General features: G+C 45.7%; 1 protein-coding gene across 6 annotated transcripts in view; it reads right to left on the reverse strand.

The window, feature by feature from the left end:
• Positions 1 to 25,202, reverse strand: part of UTRN (utrophin) — a 683,920-nt gene that overhangs the window by 630,606 nt on the left and 28,112 nt on the right. Inside the window, exon 1 of one of the 6 annotated variants that reach the window (XM_040429569.1) lies at positions 2,959 to 3,036. The exons of the other annotated variants lie outside the window; for them this stretch is intronic. Within the exon in view, the coding sequence (XP_040285503.1) occupies positions 2,959 to 3,028 (70 nt within the window). The 5' untranslated portion in view covers positions 3,029 to 3,036. Of the gene's footprint in view, positions 1 to 2,958; positions 3,037 to 25,202 lie in introns of those variants that run through there. 6 annotated transcript variants of the gene reach the window in all.

The raw sequence follows: 25,202 nt of genomic DNA on the forward strand, positions 1-25,202 counted from the left end.
ATGTTCTATTTTTTTGCGGAACAGAAATACAGACATACGGAAACGGAATGCACACGGAGTACCTTCCATTTTATTTGCGGACCCATTGAAATGAATCGTTTAATATACGGTCCGCCAAAAAAACTGAACGGACACGGAATGAAAATACGTTTGTGTGCATGAGGCCTTAGAGAACTGGATTTTCTCAAGAAAGGTGCGGTTATGTTTCAAAGCACCTATCCTTCGTGCTGGTATGTTTATGCTGAAACTGATTTTGGAACCAACAGACACTCTTAAAGGGGTTGCCTCACTTTAGCAAATAGCATTTATCATGTAGCTACATTTAATACAAGGCAATTACTAATGTATTGTGATTGTCCATGTTGCCTCCTCTGCTGGCTTGATTCACTTTTCCATCACATTATACACTGCTTGTTTCCAGCGGTTACGACCACCCTGCAATCCAGCAGCAGTGGTCGTGCTTGCAGACTATAGGAAAAAGCACCAGCCTATGGCCTCTTTCACACGGGCGTTGCGGAAAAATGTGCGGGTGCGTTCCGGGAACACCCGCGATTTTTCCGCACGAGTGCAAAACATTGTAATGCGTTTTGCACTCGCGTGAGAAAAATCGCGCGTGTTTGGTACCCAAACCCGAACTTCTTCACAGAAGTTCGGGCTTGGGATCAGTGTTCTGTAGATTGTGTTATTTTCCCTTATAACCATGTTATAAGGGAAAATAATACATTCTGAATACAGAATGCATAGTAAAACATCGCTGAAGGGGTTAAAAAAAAATTAAAAAATAATTTAACTCACCTTAATCCACTTGTTCGCGAAGCCGGCATCTCCTTCTGTCTTCATCTGATCTCTGTGCAGCAACAGGACCTGTGGTGACGTCACTCCGGTCATCACATGGTACGTCACATGATCTTTTACCATGGTGATGGATCATGTGATGACCAGAATGACGTCACCAAAGGTCCTGTTGCTGCACGGAGATCAGATGAAGCCAGAGGGAGATGCCGGCTACGCGAACAAGTGGATTAAAGGTGAGTTAAAATTTTTTTTATTTTTTTTTTACCCCTTCAGCGATGTTTTACTATGCATTCTGTATTCAGAATGCTATTATTTTCCCTTATAACCATTTTTTTTAACCCCTTCAGCTATGTTTTACTATGCATTTTGTATTCAGAATGCTATTATTTTCCCTTATAACCATGTTATAAGGGAAAATAATAATGATAGGGTCCCCATCCCGATCGTCTCCTAGCAACCGTGCGTGAAAATTGCACCGCATCCGCACTTGCTTGCGGATGCTTGCGATTTTCACGCAACCCCATTCATTTCTATTGGGCCTGTGTTTCGTGAAAAATGCAGAATATAGAGCATGCTGCGATTTTCACGCAACGCACAAGTGATGTGTGAAAATCACCACTCGTGTGCACAGCCCCATAGAAATGAATGGGTCGGTATTCAGTGCGGGTGCAATGCGTTCACCTCCCGCATCGCATCCGCGCGGAATACTCGCTCGTGTGAAAGGGGCCTATGTGTTCTCCCACAGTACCGGCCACCAGAAGAGACGGCGCTTTTTCCCATAGTGTGCAAGCATGGCCACTGATACTGGATTGCAATGGTGGCCAGAACTCACTATAATGTGATGGAAAAATTAATCCAGCCAGCAAAGGAGGCAATATGGACAATCACAACACATTAGTAAGTGCCTTGTATTAACTTGGTCTACATGATAAATTTCATTTCTAAGTGGGACAACCCTTTTAAAGGTGCCCATTCAAATCCTAATGATCTAAAACCTAGAAAAGTAAAACCCTAATTACTAGTACAGTAGATACAGCGAATACGGTACGGCGCTAACTTTGGGAAAAACCCTGCACTTTGTGTTTTCTCAGTTAAACATTAACACACAGATGTCGCAGTAAGTATGCGGCACCCGGTGACATTTGTTATATAGCTCGTCATTATCACAATACACGGCAAGCATTTGCAAAGCTGCCAATGACTGCAATAAAACCCACTGCTAAACAGCGCACAGCAGGTGTCACAGGACAGTCTGTTGTATAGTCCCTCGTAAAAGGGTAAGTCACACTTGCATATTCTGGAATTTCATGGCAGTGCCTAGCAGTAACCTGTAGATAGCGATTCATTCTCGCTAATCGGATGCATATGCGCAAATACCATGTGGCACCTGGATCACCTGCAAATACATCATTCCAATGGCTGCAAGCCTACCTATACCGTCCCCCTGGAGACCATTGTGTAGGCAATGCACAAACCTCCATGACAATAGCTCAACTGTAATTAGAACAATGCGAAATAATGATAATATTCATACACCAGCGCTCAAGAATAAAGCAGCCCTGTGCAGGGTCGGCTCCTTCACATCTGCATCGAAACACAGAATTTGTTGTTCCGCCTGGACGGTCTGCATTATTGTGGATCTTAAGCGTGGGATAGCTCGGGCTTTAAAACACCAGAGGGGGTGAAGGGTTGGTATGCAAAATGCAGGCTCGTGCTTGGGCGAGGTTTCCATAAATCTAAGGCTTCATGAATAAATGTAGTAATATATAGAATGTATATATGTATATATGGATGTAAGATCATGTGCCCCCCCCCCCCCCCCCATTACAGTGAACCTCCTCCTAAAGTGATGGTGCGTGGCGAAACTTCTTCAGGAGCTGGTGCACACCTCCTCAGTATACCACAGGCACCATACTCTATAGACCATGGGTCAGCAACCTTCAACACGCCAGCTGTTAGCAGACCACAACTCCCAGCAGGCACAACGGTTCTCTGAACTGTCATAGAAGGGAACGGAGCACGCTGGAAGTTGTAGTTTCACAACAGCTGGAGTGCCGAAGGTTGCTGAACCCTGCTATAGCCTGCGTCGGCAGTGAAGGGAGCACGAACACACCACATACCAGCGCGAACACAAAGACGATCCACCCGGTCGGTGAACATTACCTGGCTTCATAGAGGAAGCTCTGGACGTAGTCTGGAGGGCAAAGATGGGTTGTTTCCACCTCGTCTGCATGCTGCGTGGCTTTAGCCTCCTCTGTATCCCCAGCATTAGAGGAAACGGATACAAAGTCAGAGTTGTACTGTATGATGGGCGGGTTCTGCATTTCCTATGTTACATGCGAAGTCCTGAGAAACAAAACAATTCTCTAGAGGGTCGAAAGGGGAAAAAAAAACTGGAAAAAAACAAAACCAACCAGGCCTGTGCTCCTGTGGGAACCAAATCACCCCCTCTCCTTTTTTTCATCTACGGACAAAATTTTAGAACAAATGTCAGAAGAAAGCAGGCGGCGGTGCTTGCCAATGAAAACAGTAGTTTCCTACAGTCACAAAGGTTTTATTAATATAGGAATTAGTGGTAGCAGAATGTGTCAACCATGACCACGATCTTTATCTCGAAAAACACAACGAAAAAGTAGTAGAGTTTTACTTTCCTACTTGAGCAATATTATCCCATAACTAGGGTGTAGACTAGTATCCAGCTCCATCCCTGCACAGCCGCCTCCGCAGGACCCAGATCTCTGGGAATCATTATGCTATTGACAGGGATGCACTTGACGGTCACAGCCAATCACATTCAGTACGCCACTGGTCACGTGCCGCACGGGTGACAGATCACCACCGCAGCCAGTGATTGGCTGCATTGGTAACATGTGGCTTCGTCATCAGGATGTTGATGCCCAGGGATCCGGGACCCGCAATGGAGCTGGAACACAAGGTAAGTATGAACAACACCGCGGGTCTGGCCATTCTGAAGGGATCTAATAAAAAAAGTTTAAAGTTGGGTAACCCCTTTAACACTAAGGCTACTTTCACACTCGTGTTTGGTGCGGATCCGTCTTGTATCTGCACAGACGGATCCGCACCAATAATGCAAACGCTTGTATCTGTTCAGAACGGATCCGTTTGCATTATTCATTTCAAAAAAAAAGTCTAAGTCAAAACGGATCCGTCTTGACTTACATTGAAAGTCAATGGGGGACGGATCCGTTTTTTATTGCACCACATTTTGTCAATGAAAAACAGATCCGTCCCCATTGACTTACATTGTAAGTCAGGACGGATCCGTTAGGCTCCGCATAGTCAGACGGTCACCAAAACGCTGCAAGCTGCGTTTTAGTGACAGTCTAAAAAAAACGCAACGGAGACCAAACGCAGCCAAATTGATGCATTCTGAACGGATCCTTATCCATTCAGAATGCATTGGGGCTGAACTGATCCGTTTTGGACCGCTTGTGAGAGCCCTGAAACTGATCTCAGAAGCGGACCCAGAAACGCCAGTGGGAAAGTAGCCTAAGAGGCAGAGGCTAACTTGAAGCTTCTAGGCCCCAATACAAAATCTGTCACCGGCCCTCATCTACCATGTGCCATTAGTAAAACTGATGTCTTTTTGTGTAGTAGATGCCGTCCATACACATCCAACCACTGTCGGCCGAATGACTCCCCCATGCCCCATACATGTTCTGTTCCGCCAAATGTTTATGTCTATTCAATGGGAGAAGGGAGAAAGCCGTTGCCAGACACTTCCAGCAGCTTATCTTCTAGTAGATGATTATACTGGGTCCTTCTCTCCCCTGCAGTGTCGGATTTGGGTGCCTAGGGCCTACCAGTGGAAATCATTCTAGGGGCCCACCCTACAGCTGCCATAAACGGAAATATTAAATGTTCATTTTTTGGCCTTACATACATGAATCCTTGCAGTTTAGTACAGGTGTGCAACACAGAACGGCATTGTGCACTGCACTATATCAAAGTGCTTATCATTAAGCAGCTCATTGTAGTTGATAATTTATCTCACACATGGAAATTCCTTATCCTTGATGAACCACCCTCTCCCTCAGCCATCCAAAACAATATGCAAAGGAAAGCCTCATGCAGATGTCCGTGGAACGCGGTCAGAGAGATACCAGCGTCATTGTTTGCTAAGACGCCATGAGCTTTGTGCCGCCGCAGCAGTACAATAATACACTCGTATGATCTAAACGAGTGTACTACTGTACAGCGGCGGCGGCACGAAGCGCACGGTGTCATAGCAACCAATGACGCCGTGCGCTCCTGCACTAAGCAGGATGCCAGTCTGGTATCTCACGGACCTTGTTCCGCGGACGTCTGCATGAGGATTAAAGCAAATATTTGCCAGCATATTTAAATGGAAAAAAGTGTACTGGAGTGAATAGACCACCATGTAACCATCCCTATTGGGTCTTTCTCAAGTGTCTTGACCACTTGAGTAAGACCCTATATGAGTCAATACATGGTGGCAAACGGCGTATTCACTCCAGTAAACTTTTTAATTTGAAGTTGCCGACAAACATTTGCTTTAGCCCTCATGCACACGGCCATTGTTTTGGTCCGCATCCGAGCCGCAGTTTTAACGGCTCGGATGCGGACCCATTCAGTTCAATGGGGCCGCAAAAGATGCGGACAGCACTCCGTGTGCTGTCCGCATCCGTTGCTCTGTTCCGTGGTCCGCAAAAAAATATAACGTGTCCTATTCTTGTCCGAGCTTTGCAGACAAGAATAGGCAGTTATATTAGAGGCTGTCCGTGCCGTTCCGCAAAATTGCGGAACCCACGGGGACGCCATCCGTGTTTTGCGGATCCGTGATTTGCGGACCGCAAAACACACAATGGTCGTGTGCATGAGGCCTTAGGCTACATGCACACGAACGTTGTTTGTTTCCGTGTCCGTTACGTTTTTTTTTTGTGGATAGGATGCGGACCCATTCATTTCAATGGGTCCGCAAAAAACGCGGACAGCACACCGTGTGCTGTCCGTATCAGTATATCCGTTCCGTTGCCCCGCAAAAACTTTTATCAACCATGTTTGCTTTATGGATATGCACCTGTGACTATGAATATAAATGTGCTAGTCTAAATTTCTTATAGTATATATTGAGAGTAGCACCTCTTTTAGACTGAGCAACGCCCATCTGCCTGGGGCTTCTGAGCAGAGTACAAATGTAGCTGGTTCCTAGGAGGAAGCGGGACCCACCACGGTGGAAGGTGGACCCAGCTGCACTAGGCAGCACAACAAGCCCTCTACAGGTGAGCGGAGAGTAGGCATTGGGCACCGGCAGCATTGGCAAGTGTGAAGTGGCAAGGTGACCGTCAATCAGTCATCTCGCCACTTGCTAACGTACTGTGTGAGTGCTTATTGAAATGGCAGGCAGCGGCGCTGGAGCTGCCTGCTGCACTAATCATTAACTGTAAATCCCAGGGGCCCACCGAGGATTTCCCCGGTGGGCCAGTCCGAGCCTGCTCCCCTAACATTATCTGCTGGGGGACAGTAGAGAGCTCCCTATACACATTAGACTGTCTGTCGAACCCACTGGGATTGGCCAGAAATACACTAATATGTATGGAGGTCTTTAGAAACCAGGGCCTGAGTGGGACAGCTACCTCTATAGCTACGCCCTCACTATCAGGTCAAGCATTGATGAGAAATAAAAACGAATCCTCAAAGGGGTTTTCCGAGACTTCTGCTTGTGAACCCTGGGGCCATCTCGCAGCTTAGCCTTGGCTAGTGACATCCCGTTCACTGGTCGCATGGCCGAGGCGCAGAATGCCTAGGCCATGTGAACTTGGTAGGACGTACTCCAGAGAAGATTTGGCATTTATCTTTCTTGGGAGGAAAACTGATTTGGTCACATTTGATTTTCAGGGGAGTTTTCTATGATTTTTCCCGTGGCAGCATGCTCCCATTCCTCCAAGCCTATTATGTATGTTAAAGGGGACGTAACTTGTGTGGCTAGCTGGGGCCAGATTGACTTTCTAGTCCTCCCTGACTGTACTTAACTTGCTACCACATAACAGTAGTACTAAAACGGTCCTTTATATATAAAAATGTATGTTGTTCAATGGCCCCGTATACTAGCAGTGCATCAAATGATCCATAATGTTTATTCCAAGCACGTTACTCTTTAACGTCTATATAATTAGAAGCTGGAAACTGTGGGAAAACAGAGATAAACATAGTTCTGCTCTTAAAAAAAATCTGGTGAGATGCGGCCAAGATCCGAAAGTTTAATAGTGCTGAAACAGCTTTTCCATCATTGGATTCTGACAGCGCCATGCCACCCTGTGTCTTCATTCCGTGGTTTATAAAGCACAACCGCAAGCTCGATTTGTCTCCGAAAGCTTCATTCCTAGGACTGAGGCTGATAATCTGTTTCTCTGGTCACTATCTGTCTGCTGCGTTCACCCTCTGTTTGCTTCACTCTGGTGTTGACAGCAGTAATCACATTTTGCACATACCACTGGCTCCATTATTGCCCAACAGCCTCTGGCTGGTTGCCTAGGCCCCTTATTATTCCACGTGTAGCCAAAGGAGAAATGTGGATCAACAGAGCGGTGAAAGCTGCAACAGAGGGTAAAACAGAAATGCAATCCTTACTGTGCTTCAAAGTACATGGTAACGGTAATTTGGGATGTAACTATAATGGGTTAAAAAAAAAATAAAAGAAGCATTACACACCCCACCGATCCTTCACGGTCTACCTGACGCTTACCATGTCCCAGTGGTCTCTATTTCCTGGTCCAATTTTGACACACAGGAAATGCCGCCTCGGCTAATCACTTGTGGAGGCTGATCACAACGGCAGTCAATAAGTGAACATTTCCTATACCCCGAAATTGGACCATGAAGTGGAGATCAGTGGGGACCTGATAAGCATTGGAATGGTGAGGTGAGTAATGATGCTTTTATTTTTTGTTCACTCATACTTCCCCTTTTCTAAAATATTTTATGCAGCCAGCGAACGCTCATTCCCAATAATTGCCCCATTAAACTGTGCTGCCGATCCCCCGATAAAAAAAACAAAGGCACATAAAACCAGTGCTCGTTGGAAGCAGATTGTTCTGAGAAAACAGGGATTCGCCTCACACAGAGATAAAGGTGGCTACATGGAAATGCAGTTCTCACCTCTGCTCACGATTAGGCTCTTATCAGAAACGTTCAGTTTGTTCCCAATAACTGCCTGGGCATCGACCCTTAAGTTCATTGGCGGAGTAGGTATCTCCAGGCATTTCCAAAGCCAGGACCAGGAAGTGGAGACGAGCAAGGGCTCAGTAACGGCTGGAACGGCAGCGGCGGGGGATCGGTGAATAATGCATAACCACATAATTAGATGCTTGTAATCTGTAACCATGGGGTCACATAGGCTCGTGTAAGCCCTCTTGGCTCAAAATTGTAGGAGATTTTTTATCCAGACAAAGACCATACATATTAGCTACCAAACTTCAGCATGACTGGCAAACCCTTTTATGTGTTTGGGGGCCTCCTGTCTCTCTCCTAACGACAGATGTCGGAGATTTCAACATGTCGGATTCTTTTGTTTTTAGGGGAGATAAGCCAACACCCTAGGTATGTGTCAGTGGCTTATTCCCCTCTCCAAGCGGAGAATGTGTAGAGAGGTTGGGTTTGTGAGCTATGTAATCTTTATGGCCAGCCTAAAAGTTCCTTAAAGGGGTTATCCAATTTCAAAAACAGCCCCCCCATGTGCCGGGCCCCTCAGAGGTAATATACCTACCCCGCTCCGTGCGCCGCTCCTGGTCCCCGCACCGCCCCTGCTTCTCCCTGTGCACGTATGAAAACATCCTGTGTCGGGGTGAGGCTCCCTAGCATCGTGGGTGACACTAGGGAGGCCCGTCCCATCTGCCATTGGCTGCTCCCCCCGACACCAGATGTTTTCATCCATGTACAGGGAGAAGCAGCAGCGGTGCGGGGACCAGGAACGGCACGGGGAGCCAGGTAAGTATATTCCCTTTGAGGGGCCCAGCACATGGGGGGGGTGGCTGTTTGTGAAATTGGATAACCCTTTTAAAGGGTTTGCCCCTGTCCTATTTTTTTTTCCAGAAACAGCTCTACATCTGTCCACATAGACAGACATCAGGGAGTCTGGTCATAAGGGGGTCCTATGAGATCTGTAAGAATCCCACCCTAACGCAATCAACGGCCTCCATATACAACGACATTTCCACTGAAGGCAAAAGTGGTCGGCGCTGAAGAGAAAGGTGGAATCTGATTGGTCGTTATGGACACCTAAGCCAGTTCTACTTTACACCAGTTTGATAAATCTCCCCCAGTCAGTTTGCTGCTCTCCAATGGTCATCTTTTTCTTATATCAATTTTAGTCATCCAAATATATGTGGAGGTTTTTTTTTTTTTGCCAAAATCATAATTTATCCTATTTTTTAATTACGGTTTATAATGATGAACGAACTGGAATCACTTGGACTCAGACAGGGACTGCAAATTAAACTGCCCTCGCTTCTATCTTTGAGACATACAAGCCCGGGGGGCTGATGAATGCTTCTTCCGCCCTGTCTGGCGTGATATCTAGTAATTATCCCTAGTTACATCTCCGCTCAGGTGAACGGCGTGGACAGATGCCCCGCTGCATCGCATTACTCTGCAGCGCTTCTGGGAACTTTTACATAGTTCTGAGGCGGACACCCCTGGGGGGTCTATGTTTCTCCATCCTGGGGGGGGGGGGGATTCAATTCACTTTGCCTCTTTCTAGGAACAAAGGAATCAAACAGACAATGGAGCAGTGGGAAGGGAGGTCTCGGTAATGAGATGCAGGACAGAAATGGGTCAGTTACTTATGTATTTGTGTCACTGCAGAAAAAGCCTATTTCTTTTATTCTGTAATTTAAAATAAAGGTTAGAAATATTCCAATTTTTATAGTAATGAGCCAAGGCATACAGGCCGAGGAACCTGCTCATAAAAAAATCTACACACCATTTCAGCTTTATATAGTAAAATGCCCATAATACGGCATCCAGTAGACCAGAAGTATAGAACTGCGCAATCGCAATACGATCTGTATAACTGCACAAAACCAAAAGAAGAAGAAGAAGACTGCGTAGAGAGTGAGGACTCGAGCGTAGAGAAAATTCCTCAAATTCACTATTTTTCACAACCGATTTGCCCGGTGATTATGGATATCTCCGCAGAGATTATACCACAGGGCAAATCCCAGCTATTGCTCATCATGGGGTCTTGTTAGAGATGGACACTTTGAACTCAATATGTATATAAAACCGTTTTTAAGAATTTGTGGCTGTTTTTCATTTACCAAGCACGGCCACTATACAATGTACGGCGCTGCGCATAGTAAGACGTCAGACCCCCGCCGAGCTTATATTGATGGCCATCCATATGCAAATCCCATTGTGTGGCAGATTTTTTACACTTTTGTCTAGAATGCTACTCCAGTGTTTCTATGACACCCCCCCCCCCCCCCCTTGCTGGAATGCCTTGACGAATTTTTCAAAAAGTTGCAAATCATAAATCTGTCTATAACCGTAAAGTAAAAGTTTAGTCCACGGGAAAGTCCATGGGACCTTCAGTGTTCCTCTCCAAGTTTAGGTCTTGCGAGTAAGGGTACTTTCACACTTGCGGCAGAGGATTCCGGCAAAACGCATGCAAACTGATGGCATTTGTCAGACGGATCAGGATCCTGATCCATATTACAAATGCGCTGAAATGCCGGATCCGTCTCTCCGATGTCATCTGGAAAAACAGATCCGGCATTTATTTTTTGCGGAAAAGAATAACGCTAGTGTGAAAGTATCGTAAGCACTATATTAACTACTACACGACTCAGCGCTCACCAGTCACTTTTTTTTTTTTTTTGAACAGTAATTTTCAAAGCTCTTAACATTTAGAAGAAACCGTAAACTTGTTAAAGAATGACATTTCTTTGTGCAGCTGATAGAGACTGATAAATGGACCCTTCACGTTTTATGGGCAGCACAAAGCAGTAACAGAAGACTTAGTTCGAAACGAAACATGAGACGAAGATCCACAAACTGTCTCTGGAAATGTTATTTTGTGTGTTGTCCTCCCCCGACAACATCTGGGTGTTTCCACTGCTCGCTGTACGATGAGAGGAGGATCTGGAATCTTCACTGACCTGAATTACAACATTCAATTGTTTTCATATTGGCAGAACACACACACCGGGAAATGGAGCAGGACAATGCTTTCTTCTGCTATGCAGACAGGGGGCCAGGAAACTGGCAGAAAGGTAAAAATGAGCATAGAAATAAGTAGAAACATACATGTTTAAGGGTACTTTCACACTTGCGTTTTTCTTTTCCGGCTTTGAGTTCCGTCCTAGGGGCTCTATACCGGAAAAAAACTGATCAGTTTTAGGCCTCATGCACACCACCACTGTGCGGCCGTTCCGTGCATTGGGGACCGCAACTGCGGCCCCCAATGCACGGGCAACATCCGTGCAGCGGGCCGGACCCATTCAACTTGAATGAGTCCGTGGTATGTCCGCACCACAAAAAAATATAACATGTCATTTTTTTGCGGTGCGGAACCACGGAAAGAAACAGCACGGAAGCACTCCGTAGTGCTTCCGGTGTTCCGTGACTCACTTCCGCATCTTCGGAATTGCGGACCAATCCGTGAATGGGTCCAACGGTTGTGTGCATGAGGCCTTATCCCCATGCATTCTGAATGGAGAGCATTCCGTTCAGGAGGCATCAGGATGTCTTCAGTTCAGTCTTTTTGACTGATCAGGACGGAGATAATACCGCAGCATGCTACGGTTTTATCTCCGGCCAAAAATCCGGAACACTTGCCGGAATGCCGGATTTTTTTCCTTAGGAATGTATTAGTGCCGGATCCAGCATTCGAAATACTGGAATGGCGGATCCATCCTTCCGGTCTGCGCATGCCCAGACCGAAAAAATTTGAAAAACATAAATGCCGGATCCGTTATTCCGGATGACACCGGAAAGACAGATCCGGCATTTCAATGCATTTGTAAGACGGATCAGGATCAGTCTTAAAATGCCATCGGTTGGCATACGTTTTGACGGATCCGGCAGGCAGTTCCCGCGACGGAACTGCCTGCCGGATTCCTCTGCCGCGGGTGTGAAAGTAGCCTTAAACGATTTTTGACCTATAATAATTACAGACTCTAGTTTGTATGCACTGGCTTAGGGTACGAACACACAATCAGGTTTCTTGATGCAGTTTTGGAAGCTAAAACCAGGAGTGAATTAAAAAAATTAATCAAAGAGAAGTCATATCTGTCCTTTACACTAGGCCTGACGGAATTAAGCTTCAGATCATAGATCCGAAGTCGATTCGTTCAAAAGCTTCTTTTTTAATGCGGTTTCTGTACAGCATCAAAATGTATTGGCTCCGTGGAGCCAAACTTGGTCTCGCCCGGGTATCATCACGGACTTGTGAGTAAGGTCTGATTGGATAGTGTCAGACTGTGCCAGGACACACCCGCACAGGGTCAGACTGGCAGCCCAGAGTACCAGATGATCCTCCGGTGGGGCCAGGCTCTACCAATAATGGACCCATAATAAAATAGGCCTTTGAAGGTCCTACATACACAGGTGGGCCCTCAGAACAATTTCCTCTGGTGGGCTCCAGGGACTTCAGTCCGACGCTGCAGCTGAAACTGGTAACACCCATCTGGACCTTCATTGCAAACTGCTAGCAATTAATTTGCAACTTCTAGCAGGAGTAAAAGAGGAATGGCACGACAAAGTAGTTACTAAACCAAACCTGTCAGGAGGAGTTAGCTATGTGAAGAGTAAAACCCACAGGGAGACAATGTTAACACAATGTCATCACATTCATCCTTTTTCGGTCAGTAAGTGGTAAAATTGGGTGGTGCACTTATAAAACCTCCAAAATCACACCCAGATCTACTCATTTTACGAGTGTTTCTTGCAAACCAAGTGGCCTCTTTCAGGAACCCTGGTGTTAAAGGGGTTGTCTCGCTTCAGCAAGTGACATTTATCATGCTCACATAGGCTAGTCCTTTTTCCTATAGTCTGCAAGGCTAGCACGGCTGTATGCGACAAACAGATGGCAGAAACGCGATGTGAACCCACCCTAGGGCTGCATGCACATGACTGTTGTGTGTTTTGGGGTCCGCAAATTGCGGATCCGCAAAACACAGATGGCGTCCGTGTGCGTTACGCAATATGCGGAACAGCACGGACAGCCATTAATATAACTGCCTATTCTTGTCCGCAAAGCAGACAAGAATAGGACAGGTTGTATTTTTTGGGCAGCCTACGGAACGGAGCAACGGATGCGGACAGCACGCGGAGTGCTGTCTGCATCTTTTGCGGCCCCGTTGAAGTAAATGGGTCCGCATCCAAGACGAAAAAAACTGCGGCTCGGATGCGGACCAAAACAAGGTTCCTGTGCATGAGGCCTAACACTGATACTACGCAGCACCTATACTGCTCACAGCCAGGAGGACACCTGGTGGGTATAGGCTCGCAGCAGGCACCGCGTGTTTACCCAGCTGGCTTCTACCCAAATCTTTTTTTTTTTTTTCTCTCCTTACAGGAGCGATCTACAAACGCCGTATACATGCGAAGTTTACAAACCTGTTAATACTTACACGCGAGTGAAACCACACATTCAGGCCGGATTAAAACCCAGTTTATATACACTTGCTGAAGCTTATAAAATGACAGAGTACAGTATTAGCAAGTGGTTAACCAGAAGGGCGGAGGGTTAATTCCACTGCAGACACATGTAATGAAGTACTACCTCTGCCCTCTTTTATATTCTAAGAGTGGATGTACAGTCAAATTTACAGGTCCAGTCATGTAAGGTCTACCGCTAGTATTCCTATTTCCAGGTGGGTTACGTATAACCATAGTCAGATGTCCGCAGCATTTACAATCATCTATACAAGTCCTCATGAAACCACCCATTATTAGTCATTTTACTCCCATTTCAATGTACTCGATGAGCTTCACCGGCAGAGGTCGCAATAACGCCTGTACAAGCGTCATTGACGCCTGTTTAGGCCATTTTACTCCTTGGAAAAAGTCTAAGGCGTAGTCTAATGTATTTCCCCTACATTCAGCAGCACAGGGAACGGCACAGGCAGCGCAGCAATGCTGCCTGTGCCTGAAATGACCAATAGCAATGCTCCATACAGTGAGGAGCTTTACTATTGGATGGTTTGGACGGGCACTGGAGCGATACAACGCACTGCAGTAGGGGATGCCGGCGGGAGCTGAAAGGAGGAGGGTCCGGCTCCCGGGAGTTTCTACAGTAAGGAGAGCGGGGCGGGCTGCACAAAGACCCCGGGAAACATGGAGGCGGAGATGCTGAAGAGGACTCCTCAGAGGTGACAAACAGCCCCGGACATCAAGGTGACAGCACATGTATACATCCCACACATGTATACATCGCACACTGCACTACATACATCACACACACACACATGTATACATCACACACTGCACTACATACATCACACACATGTATACATCACACACTGCACTACATACATCACACACATGTATACATCACATGCTGCACTACATACATCACACACATGTATACATCCCATGCTGCACTACATACATCACACACTGCACTACATACATCACACACATGTATACATCCCACACTGTACTACATACATCACACACATGTATACATCACATGCTGCACTACATACATCACACACATGTATACATCCCATGCTGCACTACATACATCACACACTGCACTACATACATCACACACTGCATGCACTACATACATCCCACACTGCACTACATACATCACACACATGTATACATCACACACTGCACTACATACATCACACACTGCACTACATACATCACACACTGCACTACATACATCACACACACATGTATACATCACACACTGCACTACATACATCACACACACATGTATACATCACACACTGCACTACATACATCACACACTGCACTACATACATCCCACACTGCATGCACTACATACATCCCACACTGCATGCACTACATACATCCCACACTGCATGCACTACATACATCACACACTGCACTACATACATCACACACTGCACTACATACATCACACACACATGTATACATCACACACTGCACTACATACATCACACACACATGTATACATCACACACTGCACTACATACATCACACACTGCACTACATACATCCCACACTGCATGCACTACATACATCCCACACTGCATGCACTACATACATCCCACACTGCATGCACTACATACATCCCACACTGCACTACATACATCACACACATGTATACATCACACACTGATGCATGTAGTGCACTGTGTAGTGAAGGCAGGCAGGCAGGCTATTATAGCCAACTGATAAAGTACAGGGTTAATTCCGCTATATTGGACTGGACTTTATCACTTAATTGCCTGATGGTATTTAGCAATGGTCCCCTGCATAAATACCCACCTCTTAGGCCCCGTTCACACCACCACTATTTATTTCTGTTGTTCTGCTCCATTAAATGAGCAGAGCAACAAAAATAACAGAACTGCTGGATCGGGCATGTAAGGGTTGGTTTTTGTCATACTTTCAACATACACAAAAACCGCATACATTAACGGACGCCTCAGACAGACGCCATACTGTGACATCCGTCACCATGGAGTTCCATTTAAAAAAAATATATATATCCTTTTTTTGCAGAACTCTGCAGGATGGGAAAGTGTAGTGCACCACGTTTTTCCATCGTGCAAGGTTCAGCAAAAAAAACATGAAAGCTAACTTTTTTTTTCTTTTTTACAACTCTGCGGTGACGGATGCAACAGTATGGCATCTGTCTGAGGCGTCTGGTAACATACTGTATATACGTTTTTTGTGTACATTAAATGTATGACAAAATTGTGATGTAAGCCCAGCCTGACTGACAGGGAAGAAGCTGCAGAGACTCTGCTGACTATGAAAGAGACTCCGCTGACTATGAAAGAGAGAGATGTGAATAAGCGCAGGCCTATTACTGCAGTTTTCGTACTCCTACTCAGGTAAAAATACTCAAAAATGGTCAGAGGAGTACTTTTACTCTTCTGGAAAAAACTTAGTGTGACCTCTGTTCACCAGTTACCTCTACCAGTTCAGCTGTGCATTATGGTCAGCAGTACATTGTCCCATAGCAACCAGATTCATCCTTTCATGTTTCAGCGTTCCTTTGGAAAATGAAAGGTGGAATCTTATTGGTTGCTATGAGCAACTAAGCCAGTTTTCCTTTACACCAGTTTTGATATATTTCAACAAAACTTCATTGGTAAAGCTGTTTCCCTACAGCATTAAAATGTATGGGCTCCGTGTAGCAAAACTTCTCGTCCCAGCCGAAGTTGGGCAAGACTTCGGTGAATGACTTTGGTATACCTATCAGCGTATTTAAAAACATTCTAAAACAGGATTCCGACGTCGGCTTTGGTACTGGCTTTGGTACTGGCAGGCACTTCGGTACCAAAGCCGACTTCGGATTCCTATTTTAAACTGCTTTTAAATATGCAGATAGGAATACCGAAGTCATTCATCAAAGTTTCGCACAACTTCGGCCGAGAAGAAGTTTTCCTACACGGAGCCCATACTTACGGAAAAAGCATTACAAACTACGTTTTTTAACGAATCGACTTCGGAGCTATGTTCCAAAGCTCGATTTGCTCAAGCCTACTCCAGACCAGTGGAGTATAGTGGGGGAAATAAATCAAAACTGGTGTAAAGGAAAACTGGCTTAGTTGCCCATAGCAACCAATCCCACTCCACCTTTCATTTTCCAAAGGAGCTCTGAAAAATGAAAGGTGGAATCTGATTGGTTGCTATGGGCAACTAAGCCAGTTTTCCTTTACACCAGTTTTGATAAGTCTCCCATAGTGACTGTAATTTGTTGTCATCGTTTCTGCAATGTACAATGCCAGGAAAAGCACATTTTACAGCCATATTTTGTGACTTGTTGCCCGCAGTACCAATCAGGTTCCAGTTTAGAATTGTAAATGACGGCAGCTATGGGCAAAAAGACCTGTGTGTACACCTCAGGTCACTGCACATGTCAGGAGCAAGGAGGAAGCAGGGGGGCAGATTTAGCCTCTTGTCTGAAAGAAAATCTGTCTTTGTTGCCCATAGCAACCAATCACAGTGCAGCTTTCATTTTTCAAGAGCAGAATGTAAAATTAAAGCTGTACTGTGACTGGTTGCTATTGGCAACAAAGAGCGCTTTTTCTCTCAGATAGTGTCATAAATCTTTTCATATTTGCAGGCAGGGTGAAGAGGATGAAAAAAAGACTCAACCGTCACCAGTGCTCTGGTTCAGGCGCCAAACTACCTTCTCCTCCACTTCTGGTCCCCGCTAGGCTGGAAGTGTGACATGCCGTCTACATGCACGTCCCCACTGCCAGGCAATCAATGGCTTCTGCGGTGGCATGAAGAACAACAGGTCCCATTTCCAGTCCAGGAAGAACTGGAAGCAGAGGAGAAGGGACCTCGGTACTGGAACCAGAGCAGCAGTGACAGTGGAGTCTGTTTTTAACCTCTGTACCTTGACTGCAAATGTGAAAAGGGGTGCCTGGACCCAGAGAACCCCTTTAAGTAGATAGGGATGTAGACTGGATCTTTATATAAGCGTATACTATAATGTATTTCATTTAGAATTTAGTAGAAACACCAGGGTGAAAACTGAGGATGGGTCGTGATTAGTTCTGTGTAATCATGGGTTTGTATCCGTGAAACATCTGCATGGACCTTGTATGTTCTCCCCATGTTGCTGTAAGATTCCACTGAGTACTTTGGTTTTCTCCAACAAGCATACATATAGGTTCATTTGAAATTTTAATTTTAATTTTAATCCCCAAAATGAATAGAAGCTGACGGGACGACAATCTCTGAACAGTGCTGTGGAATATGCCGGTGCTCTATAAATTATTAAAATAAACGGATGAGGATAAAAATGAAGACACTGTTCTATAAGAGTGGAAGTCAACGTAGCTCATTATGGGGACCTAAGTTTACCAAATACATACCAACATTTAAAAAAATCATATAAAAGGTGTTGTGTCACGAAGCATATCCTACATTTTTAAAAACAGCACCTGAATATGAATACTTTTGTAATTGCATGTAATTAAACATTTAGTATAGCCACTGAGTTATTCAATAAAATGTCTATGTATAGCGCCACCTGCTGTTTGTTCTTTTCTTTATTTTTTGTCCATCTCACTGAGCTGGTCGTACATGCTCAGTTTAAGGCGTCTTTCACATGAGAGTGACGGATTGGCCCCGGATGCGTTCAGGGTGCGTTCAGTGAAACTCGCACCATTTTGCAAGCTAGTTCAGTCAGTTTTGTCTGGGAATGCGTTCAGTTGTTCAGTTTGTTCCGCGCGGGTGCAATGCGTTTTGATGCGTTTTTTACGAGCATGATGAAAAACTGAAGGCTTTTCACTGAAACCCCATTCTCTTCTATGGGGCCAGGGCTGCGTGAAAAACGCATAATATAGAACATGCTGCGTTTTTCACGCAACGCATAAGTGATGGGTCAGGATTCAGTGCGGGTGCTATGCGTTCACGTCACGCATTGCACCCGCGTGGAAAACTTGCTTGTGTGAAAGGGGCCTAAATCGTCAACTGCCACCAGCCATATGTTCTGGCGTGGTGTTTAGGCCCCTTTCACACAAGCAAGTTTTCCACGCAGGTGCAATGCGTGAAGTGAACGCATAGCACCCGCACTGAATCCTGCATCATTTCTGCGTTGCGTAAGAATCGCAGCATGTTATATATTCTGCGTTTTTCACGCAGCCCTGGCCCCATAGAAGATCCAATACGGACGCAGTCCGGATGCAATGCATTTTTCACTGGTTGCTAGGAGATGTTGTTTGTAAAAGTTCCGTGGATTTTCACGTGAGTGAAAAACGCATCAAAACTCATTGCACCCACAAGGATTCACTGAACGCACCTGTCACGGTCCCTCCTGTGAGAGAGGTGAGAAGATCAGATAGACTTGCTGCACGTGAGGCTATCTGACAGGTCTCTCTGTTTTCCTCTTGTATGTTGTTTTTTGGCAGGATCTCACCTCTCCTCAGGTGCCGCTCGTTATCAGTGATGAGGCTCTATTTAGATCCGCCTCACACTGCTGACCATGTGGTTGATACTTTCTGCTAGGATTTGCTAGAGCTTGGTTGCATTGGATCTCCTGCTTCTCCATGCTTCTCTAAAGCTAAGTACTAGTTGCCTTCACAGTTTGTCTTTCTCTGGAGTGTGTTTTTCCTAGGCCTCAGGGAGACGCGGGTTCCTCCATCTGGGGAGGAAGCAGCAGTCTCGTCTCCTGCTCCCTATTCTAGGGCTCGTCAGTTTGAGCAGGGCTTTAGGTATAAGGCGTATGGGTATTTCCACCTTCAGGATCTGCTCATACTGGCAGGAGTTAGGGAAAGGCCTAGGGATTACTAGGAGGTCACCATCCCTCTGCCTTAGTTTTAGAGGCCTAGATTGTTGTCCTTTTGTTGTTGTGTGTATTTGGTGTTTTCCCCTCCCCGTTACCTGTGACAGCACCCTGAACACATCCTGACACAATGCCTATTGTTTGTGTGAAAGAGGCCTTAGGCTGGGTTCACATAACCATTTCATTTTCCGTTCTTCTGACCCATCAGAAGAGCAGAAAGAAAACGGATCCTGTACTTTAGGCATGCGTTATGCACATGTTGCATCCCTTTTAGCCATTTCTGTCTAAAATCCGTTATTTTAGGCGGAAAAAAAAACTCCTGCATGCACAAATAAGAGGGGAACCAGTGGCCATAAGGAGGGCAACCAAAGGAATGCAACCCCCAGGACAAAAATGCCCACCACCGTCCTAAAGTGATTTAGGTTCACAGTCAGTGATGTGCTGCATATCTGTACTAAGTGGACTAAAGCAAAGTTAATGCTCTACAGATATCTCTTCATTTTCAATCATTTGGTCACCAACAGTAACCTCAAAGGTTCATCCATGCATTTGTAAAAGTAATATGGGCGCTCCATGTGGCGCTAATTAGGACGGAAACATGTCGAGTGGAGAATTAGAGGTAGCTAAGCAACATATCCTCCTGCAAACATATCCATGTTAATAAATCATAGGACATTCACCCAGATCTTAATTATCACGAAACTGAAGGGCTTCGAGATGACAAGGAATAGATCTGCCGTTAATCCCTTACAAACCATAAAGACCCAGACCTTCAATTCTGCTTCCACATCAGCAAATCATGGGAAATTTTCAGATACCCGTAATAAAGTGGACAAAAAAAAAAACGATACCCCCGACTTCTCCATGCACATGCTTGCTCAGTTGGCTGAGCATGCGTGTGCTTTGGAAGGCAGCAGAGGAGAAAGCTGCTTCCAGATAAACCCAGAAAAAAAGGATTAGACATTGAAAGTCAATTTTCCCGATCCTTCACTGCCCTGTCATCATATATCGGGGGAGAATTTGGAGGCCCCCTGTACATATATGATAGGTGCTCCTACCTGTAACCCCTACGGACATTTCTGTTTTAGTAACTACTTGCATCCCCACTGTAATGACAATTCTGGTGCATCTATTTCTATGACTCTATGATGCACCATCCTTTATTATCCCTGCTAGAACTTATGGATGACTTACTAGTAGTTTGTATTGAAGGTTCAGACGGGTATTACCAGTTTAGAGTGTGTTCCTTGACACTATTAAGTCAGTGCTGTCAGTGTCAGACTGTGCAGGGACACACCCTCAACTGGTAACACCCACCTGGACCTTCATTGTAAACTACAGGCAATTCATTCATAACTTGTAGCAGGAATAATAAAGGAATTATACAACACCGAGTCATAAGAATAGATGATCCAGAATTGTTCTTACATGAGACATGGCACGAAAGGTGACAGATCCTCTTCGAGAGCATTAGCAAACATAGAGAAAATAAAGAACCCTAAAAGGAGAAATGAAGATAAAACGGAGACCCATATTTCTAGCAAAAAGCACCATCAGTAGAGCAGATATCACCAAGAAAGAGATGTCACATAGAATATGAAAGGGGTTGTCCAGCCTTTAGTAAGTGTTGGCCTATCCTTTGGGAGCAGGACTGTAGTAGTGCACTCCCTCCGCTCAGATGTTGAAGGTGCCGTGGTAGCTCCGGCTCAGACATGGGCTTGGGGTGCCCGACGCCACTGATCAGCTAGTGGTGGCCTATCCTGAAGATAAGCCATCGTTTACTAAAGGCTAGACACCCCTTTAACCAAGTGTGTCCACAACCTTTAGATACAAAAGGAAAAGTTTAGGAATTTCTACAGAACGTCTAAGGATTGTTCAGTCTAATCATTTAGATGGCATTGATAAATGTATGCCTTTGTCTGCGGTTGGCATGTCGCATTACACAAGCAAGGGTTAAAAAAAACCTCAGGGTCATCAGCCACACTTTCAAGGACAGTTATTTTGTTCTCTCCGGTTGTCAGGCTGATCTGGTTGAACTGCCTCTGCACTCTGAGGGCCTCATGCAAAGACATTTTGGCTCCAAAACCATCCATTCAGAGGGAGAGAGACTTCTGCACATTGTATTGAGATCTGGGGCAATGCCAGTGCCACGTGTTCAAAGACTATGCACTCAGCTAATGCAAAAGGATCCTAACCTAGGAGACCATCTCAATAAGGAATATTACGGTAGACATGAGAATCAATATAGATGCCACTGACAATGGATGGCTGCATAAAGAAATGTAAGCTGCATCATATTACCGGAAAGGTGTGCACCACATTAACCACTTGTTGATTGCCCATTGATATAATTCATTTATGGTCCACTACGAAATCTACAAGGTGGTATATATATATATATATATATATATATATATATATATATATATATATATATATATATGTATATGACCTGCAGGGTTTATGGCTACATGGGCAATTATGACAGTCTACAAGATAGGCACCTGGCTGTTATCTAGGCCAGTGTTTCCCAACCAGTGCGCCTCCAGCTGTTGCAAAATTACAACTCCCAGCATGCCCGCACAGCCAAAGGCTGTCCGGGCATGCTGGGAGTTGTAGTTTTGCAACAGCTGGAGGCACACTGGTTGGGAAACACTGGCCTAGACAGCCCAACACGGCACTCTACAGGATGAGAACCTGGCTTTTGGCTAGACAGCCCAACACGGCACTCTACAGGATGAGAACCTGGCTTTTGGCTAGACAGCCCAACACGGCACTCTACAGGATGGGCACCTGGCTGTTAGCTAGACAGCCCAACACAGCACTCTACAGGATGAGAACCTGGCTTCTGGCTAGACAGACCAACACGGCACTCTACAGGAAGAGAACCTGGCTTCTGGCTAGACAGCCAGAAGCCAGGATGGGCACCTGGCTGTTAGCTAGGGCACCTGGCTGTTAGCCTGGCTGAAGCCAGGATGGGCACCTGGCTGTTAGCTAGACAGCCCAACACAGCACTCTACAGGATGAGAACCTGGCTTCTGGCTAGACAGACCAACACACCACTCTACAGGGTGAGAACCTGGCTTTTGGCTAGACAGCCCAACACGGCACTCTACAGGAAGAGAACCTGGCTTCTGGCTAGACAGCCCAACACGGCACTCTACAGGATGAGAACCTGGCTTTTGGCTAGACAGTCCAACACGGCACTCTATAGGATAGGCACCTGGCTGTTAGCTAGACAGCCCAAAACGCCACTCTACAGGATGAGAACCTGGCTTTTGGCAGGACAGCCCGACACAGCACTGTACAGGATAGGCACCTGGCTCTTAGCTAGACAGGCCAATATGGCATGTTACAGGATGGGTACCAACGGGCCTGTTCATTGACTCCATCATTTATCCGCCGGCCCCAACATCTGCCTTGCACCCATCTACCTAACATCAAGCGCACCTCACCTAACACCAGGCAGGAGCCCCAGAAAGCCCAGGGTGTGCCCCAAGGGAATAAAGGGTGCACCCTCCACTCACTGCATGGCCCCAACTCCTATCAGTGCAACAACTACCACTACCCTCCTCCTGACTCTCCACCTGTGGGTCGCTGCACATGGGGACGAGGAATCGCTGCTGTGATTTTGCTTGTCCCCATAAAGAATCAATGTATCTGGGCAGCAGATCCCTGTTTAGACAGCACGATCTGCCGCTCAGAAACAATGATTTTGGTGACCACATCAGCAGTTCTTTCATCTGATGAATGAGCATTTGATCATTCTTGAAGTGATTGTCGTCACATGTACATAGGCCAGTTATCAGGAACAGGAATTCCTAGGAACGTTCCTTCCCAATAATTGCCCTGATCATTGACCCGTTTAAAGGGGCCTTTAATAAATTGTGGGTCTAGGTGCTAAACAACTTGATAACAACATCAAAGTGGCAAAGACTGTATACAGTTTTATAAGTGGAAATAGTAAAGTATACACTGATGTGCCATTTTCAAAGGATGCATTTGCCTACAGTCAAATATAGCAAACAGTAAGCAAATATTACACAAACATATAGAGTGTTTGCATTAAATCTAGAGCCAAACTAGGACCATGCTACAAAGCTTCAGGAGAAAGGCCACTGTTCTACAGGCTGAATGGTTGCTCAATGGTTGGTGTTGTTAAAAGTTCAGACCTAGGGGCTTTTCTGGCAGACCACCAAGTGTGTCCAGACCAGGTGAGGCCAGCGGCCACGTGATCCTTGTCAAACCAGATATTGTAAGTATGATTCCCTCAGCAGGTCAGGCCACTCTGGGGGGTTCTGCCAGAAGGGTCCACGGGGATGAACAACTCCCTTTAAGGTACTGGAGTTGAATCCAACCAGGGTTACATCTGTATAAACCATGTATGTTCTCCACATGTTTGCGTGCAATTCCTCCCACTCTCCAAAAACATATTAATTAACTTGACACTTGGGCGGACTGGGAATTTAAAGTGGCCCTGGAAAAAAATCTTAAAAGTGGCCCCATGTTGTAGGACGGTCCAAATTGACAGAAGGCGGGACATCACAAATCAGCAGGCTCAGCAATACCATAGTGCACCAGAACCATATACCACACAGCAGCACAATATACTGCCCCACAAGCTGTCCCTCTGTGGTGGCCATTAATAGCTGCCAGTTCTCCTCCAGTTCTCTCCGATTAAGATATGAAGCAGGGGGCTTAAGAAGTTAGATGTGGGCCAGAGCAGTTGAATTCAGGAGGGCATGTGGGTTGTGGCAGGAGAGGAGTGCTTGAGAGGCCCACTGGGAAATTTCCCTGTAAGGTCTATGGCCAATCCGCCCCTGACTGGACATATAGATTGGGAGTCACAATGGAGACAATGAGTGGTGACAATGTCTGTAAAGTGCTGCACAGCATTTTATGGCTATATAAATGAACAAAATAAACCTGTAATTTACAAGTGATAAAAATTCCCGCCAATACATATAATATCGGGGAGTCCCATTGAGTTCACCGTTCTCTAGCTCACAATCCTAGTTCTGCTTGTGTTGATTACGTTCTTCAGCCACTCTCCAGGTCCTTTCTACCAGTATATCAGAATGGATAACATAAAGCTCGGGCTGCCTAGATATACAGTCTGTGTGGTCACATAGGTTACCTCCGCTTCCCCTGATGCACAGGGCACCAAAGATGTACTTTTTTTTCCGGTCATCATAAATCAGAAAAAAATAAAAAAAACTGTTCAGTTCTAATTCGCATTTTAGGTCACCCGGGGTGTGTTCTGTTTTCACCGACAACTGTTAAAGTCATCATATAATTAGGAAAAAATGAGCCATAGGACATAAGTGACCGCACCCTGCTTACAAAATAAAACTGTGCTAAATATATAGGCTTCAGATTGACATCCAGAGAGGGGATTTTACTAAGTACAACTGTTATATACCGTAGTAAAAAACAAAAAGACATTACAAAGAAAACAGTTTGCATCTTAGGGCTCTTTCACACTTGCGTTATTGTCTTCCGGCAAGAGTTCCGTCGTCGGGGCTCTATGCCGGAAGAATCCTGATCAGGATTATCCTAATGCATTCTGAATGGAGAGAAATCCGTTCAGGATGTCTTCAGTTCCGGACCGGAACGTTTGTTGGCCGGAGAAAATACCGCAGCATGCTGCGCTTTTTGCTCCGGCCAAAAATCCGGAACACTTGCCGCAAGGCCGGATCCGGAATTAATGCCCATTGGAAGGCATTGATCCGGATCCGGCCTTAAGCTAAAGGTCGTTTCGGCGCATTGCCGGAGCCGACATTTAGCTTTTTCAGAGTGGTTACCATGGCTGCCGGGACGCTAAAGTCCTGACAGCCATGGTAAAGTGTAGCGGGGAGCGGGGGAGCAGCATACTTACCGTCCGTGCGGCTCCCCGGGCGCTCCAGAGTGACGTCAGGGCGCCCCAAGCGCATGGATCACGTGATCGCATGGATCA

This window comes from Bufo bufo, chromosome 4, assembly GCF_905171765.1.
Source record: "Bufo bufo chromosome 4, aBufBuf1.1, whole genome shotgun sequence".
NCBI classification, from domain to species: domain Eukaryota; kingdom Metazoa; phylum Chordata; class Amphibia; order Anura; family Bufonidae; genus Bufo; species Bufo bufo.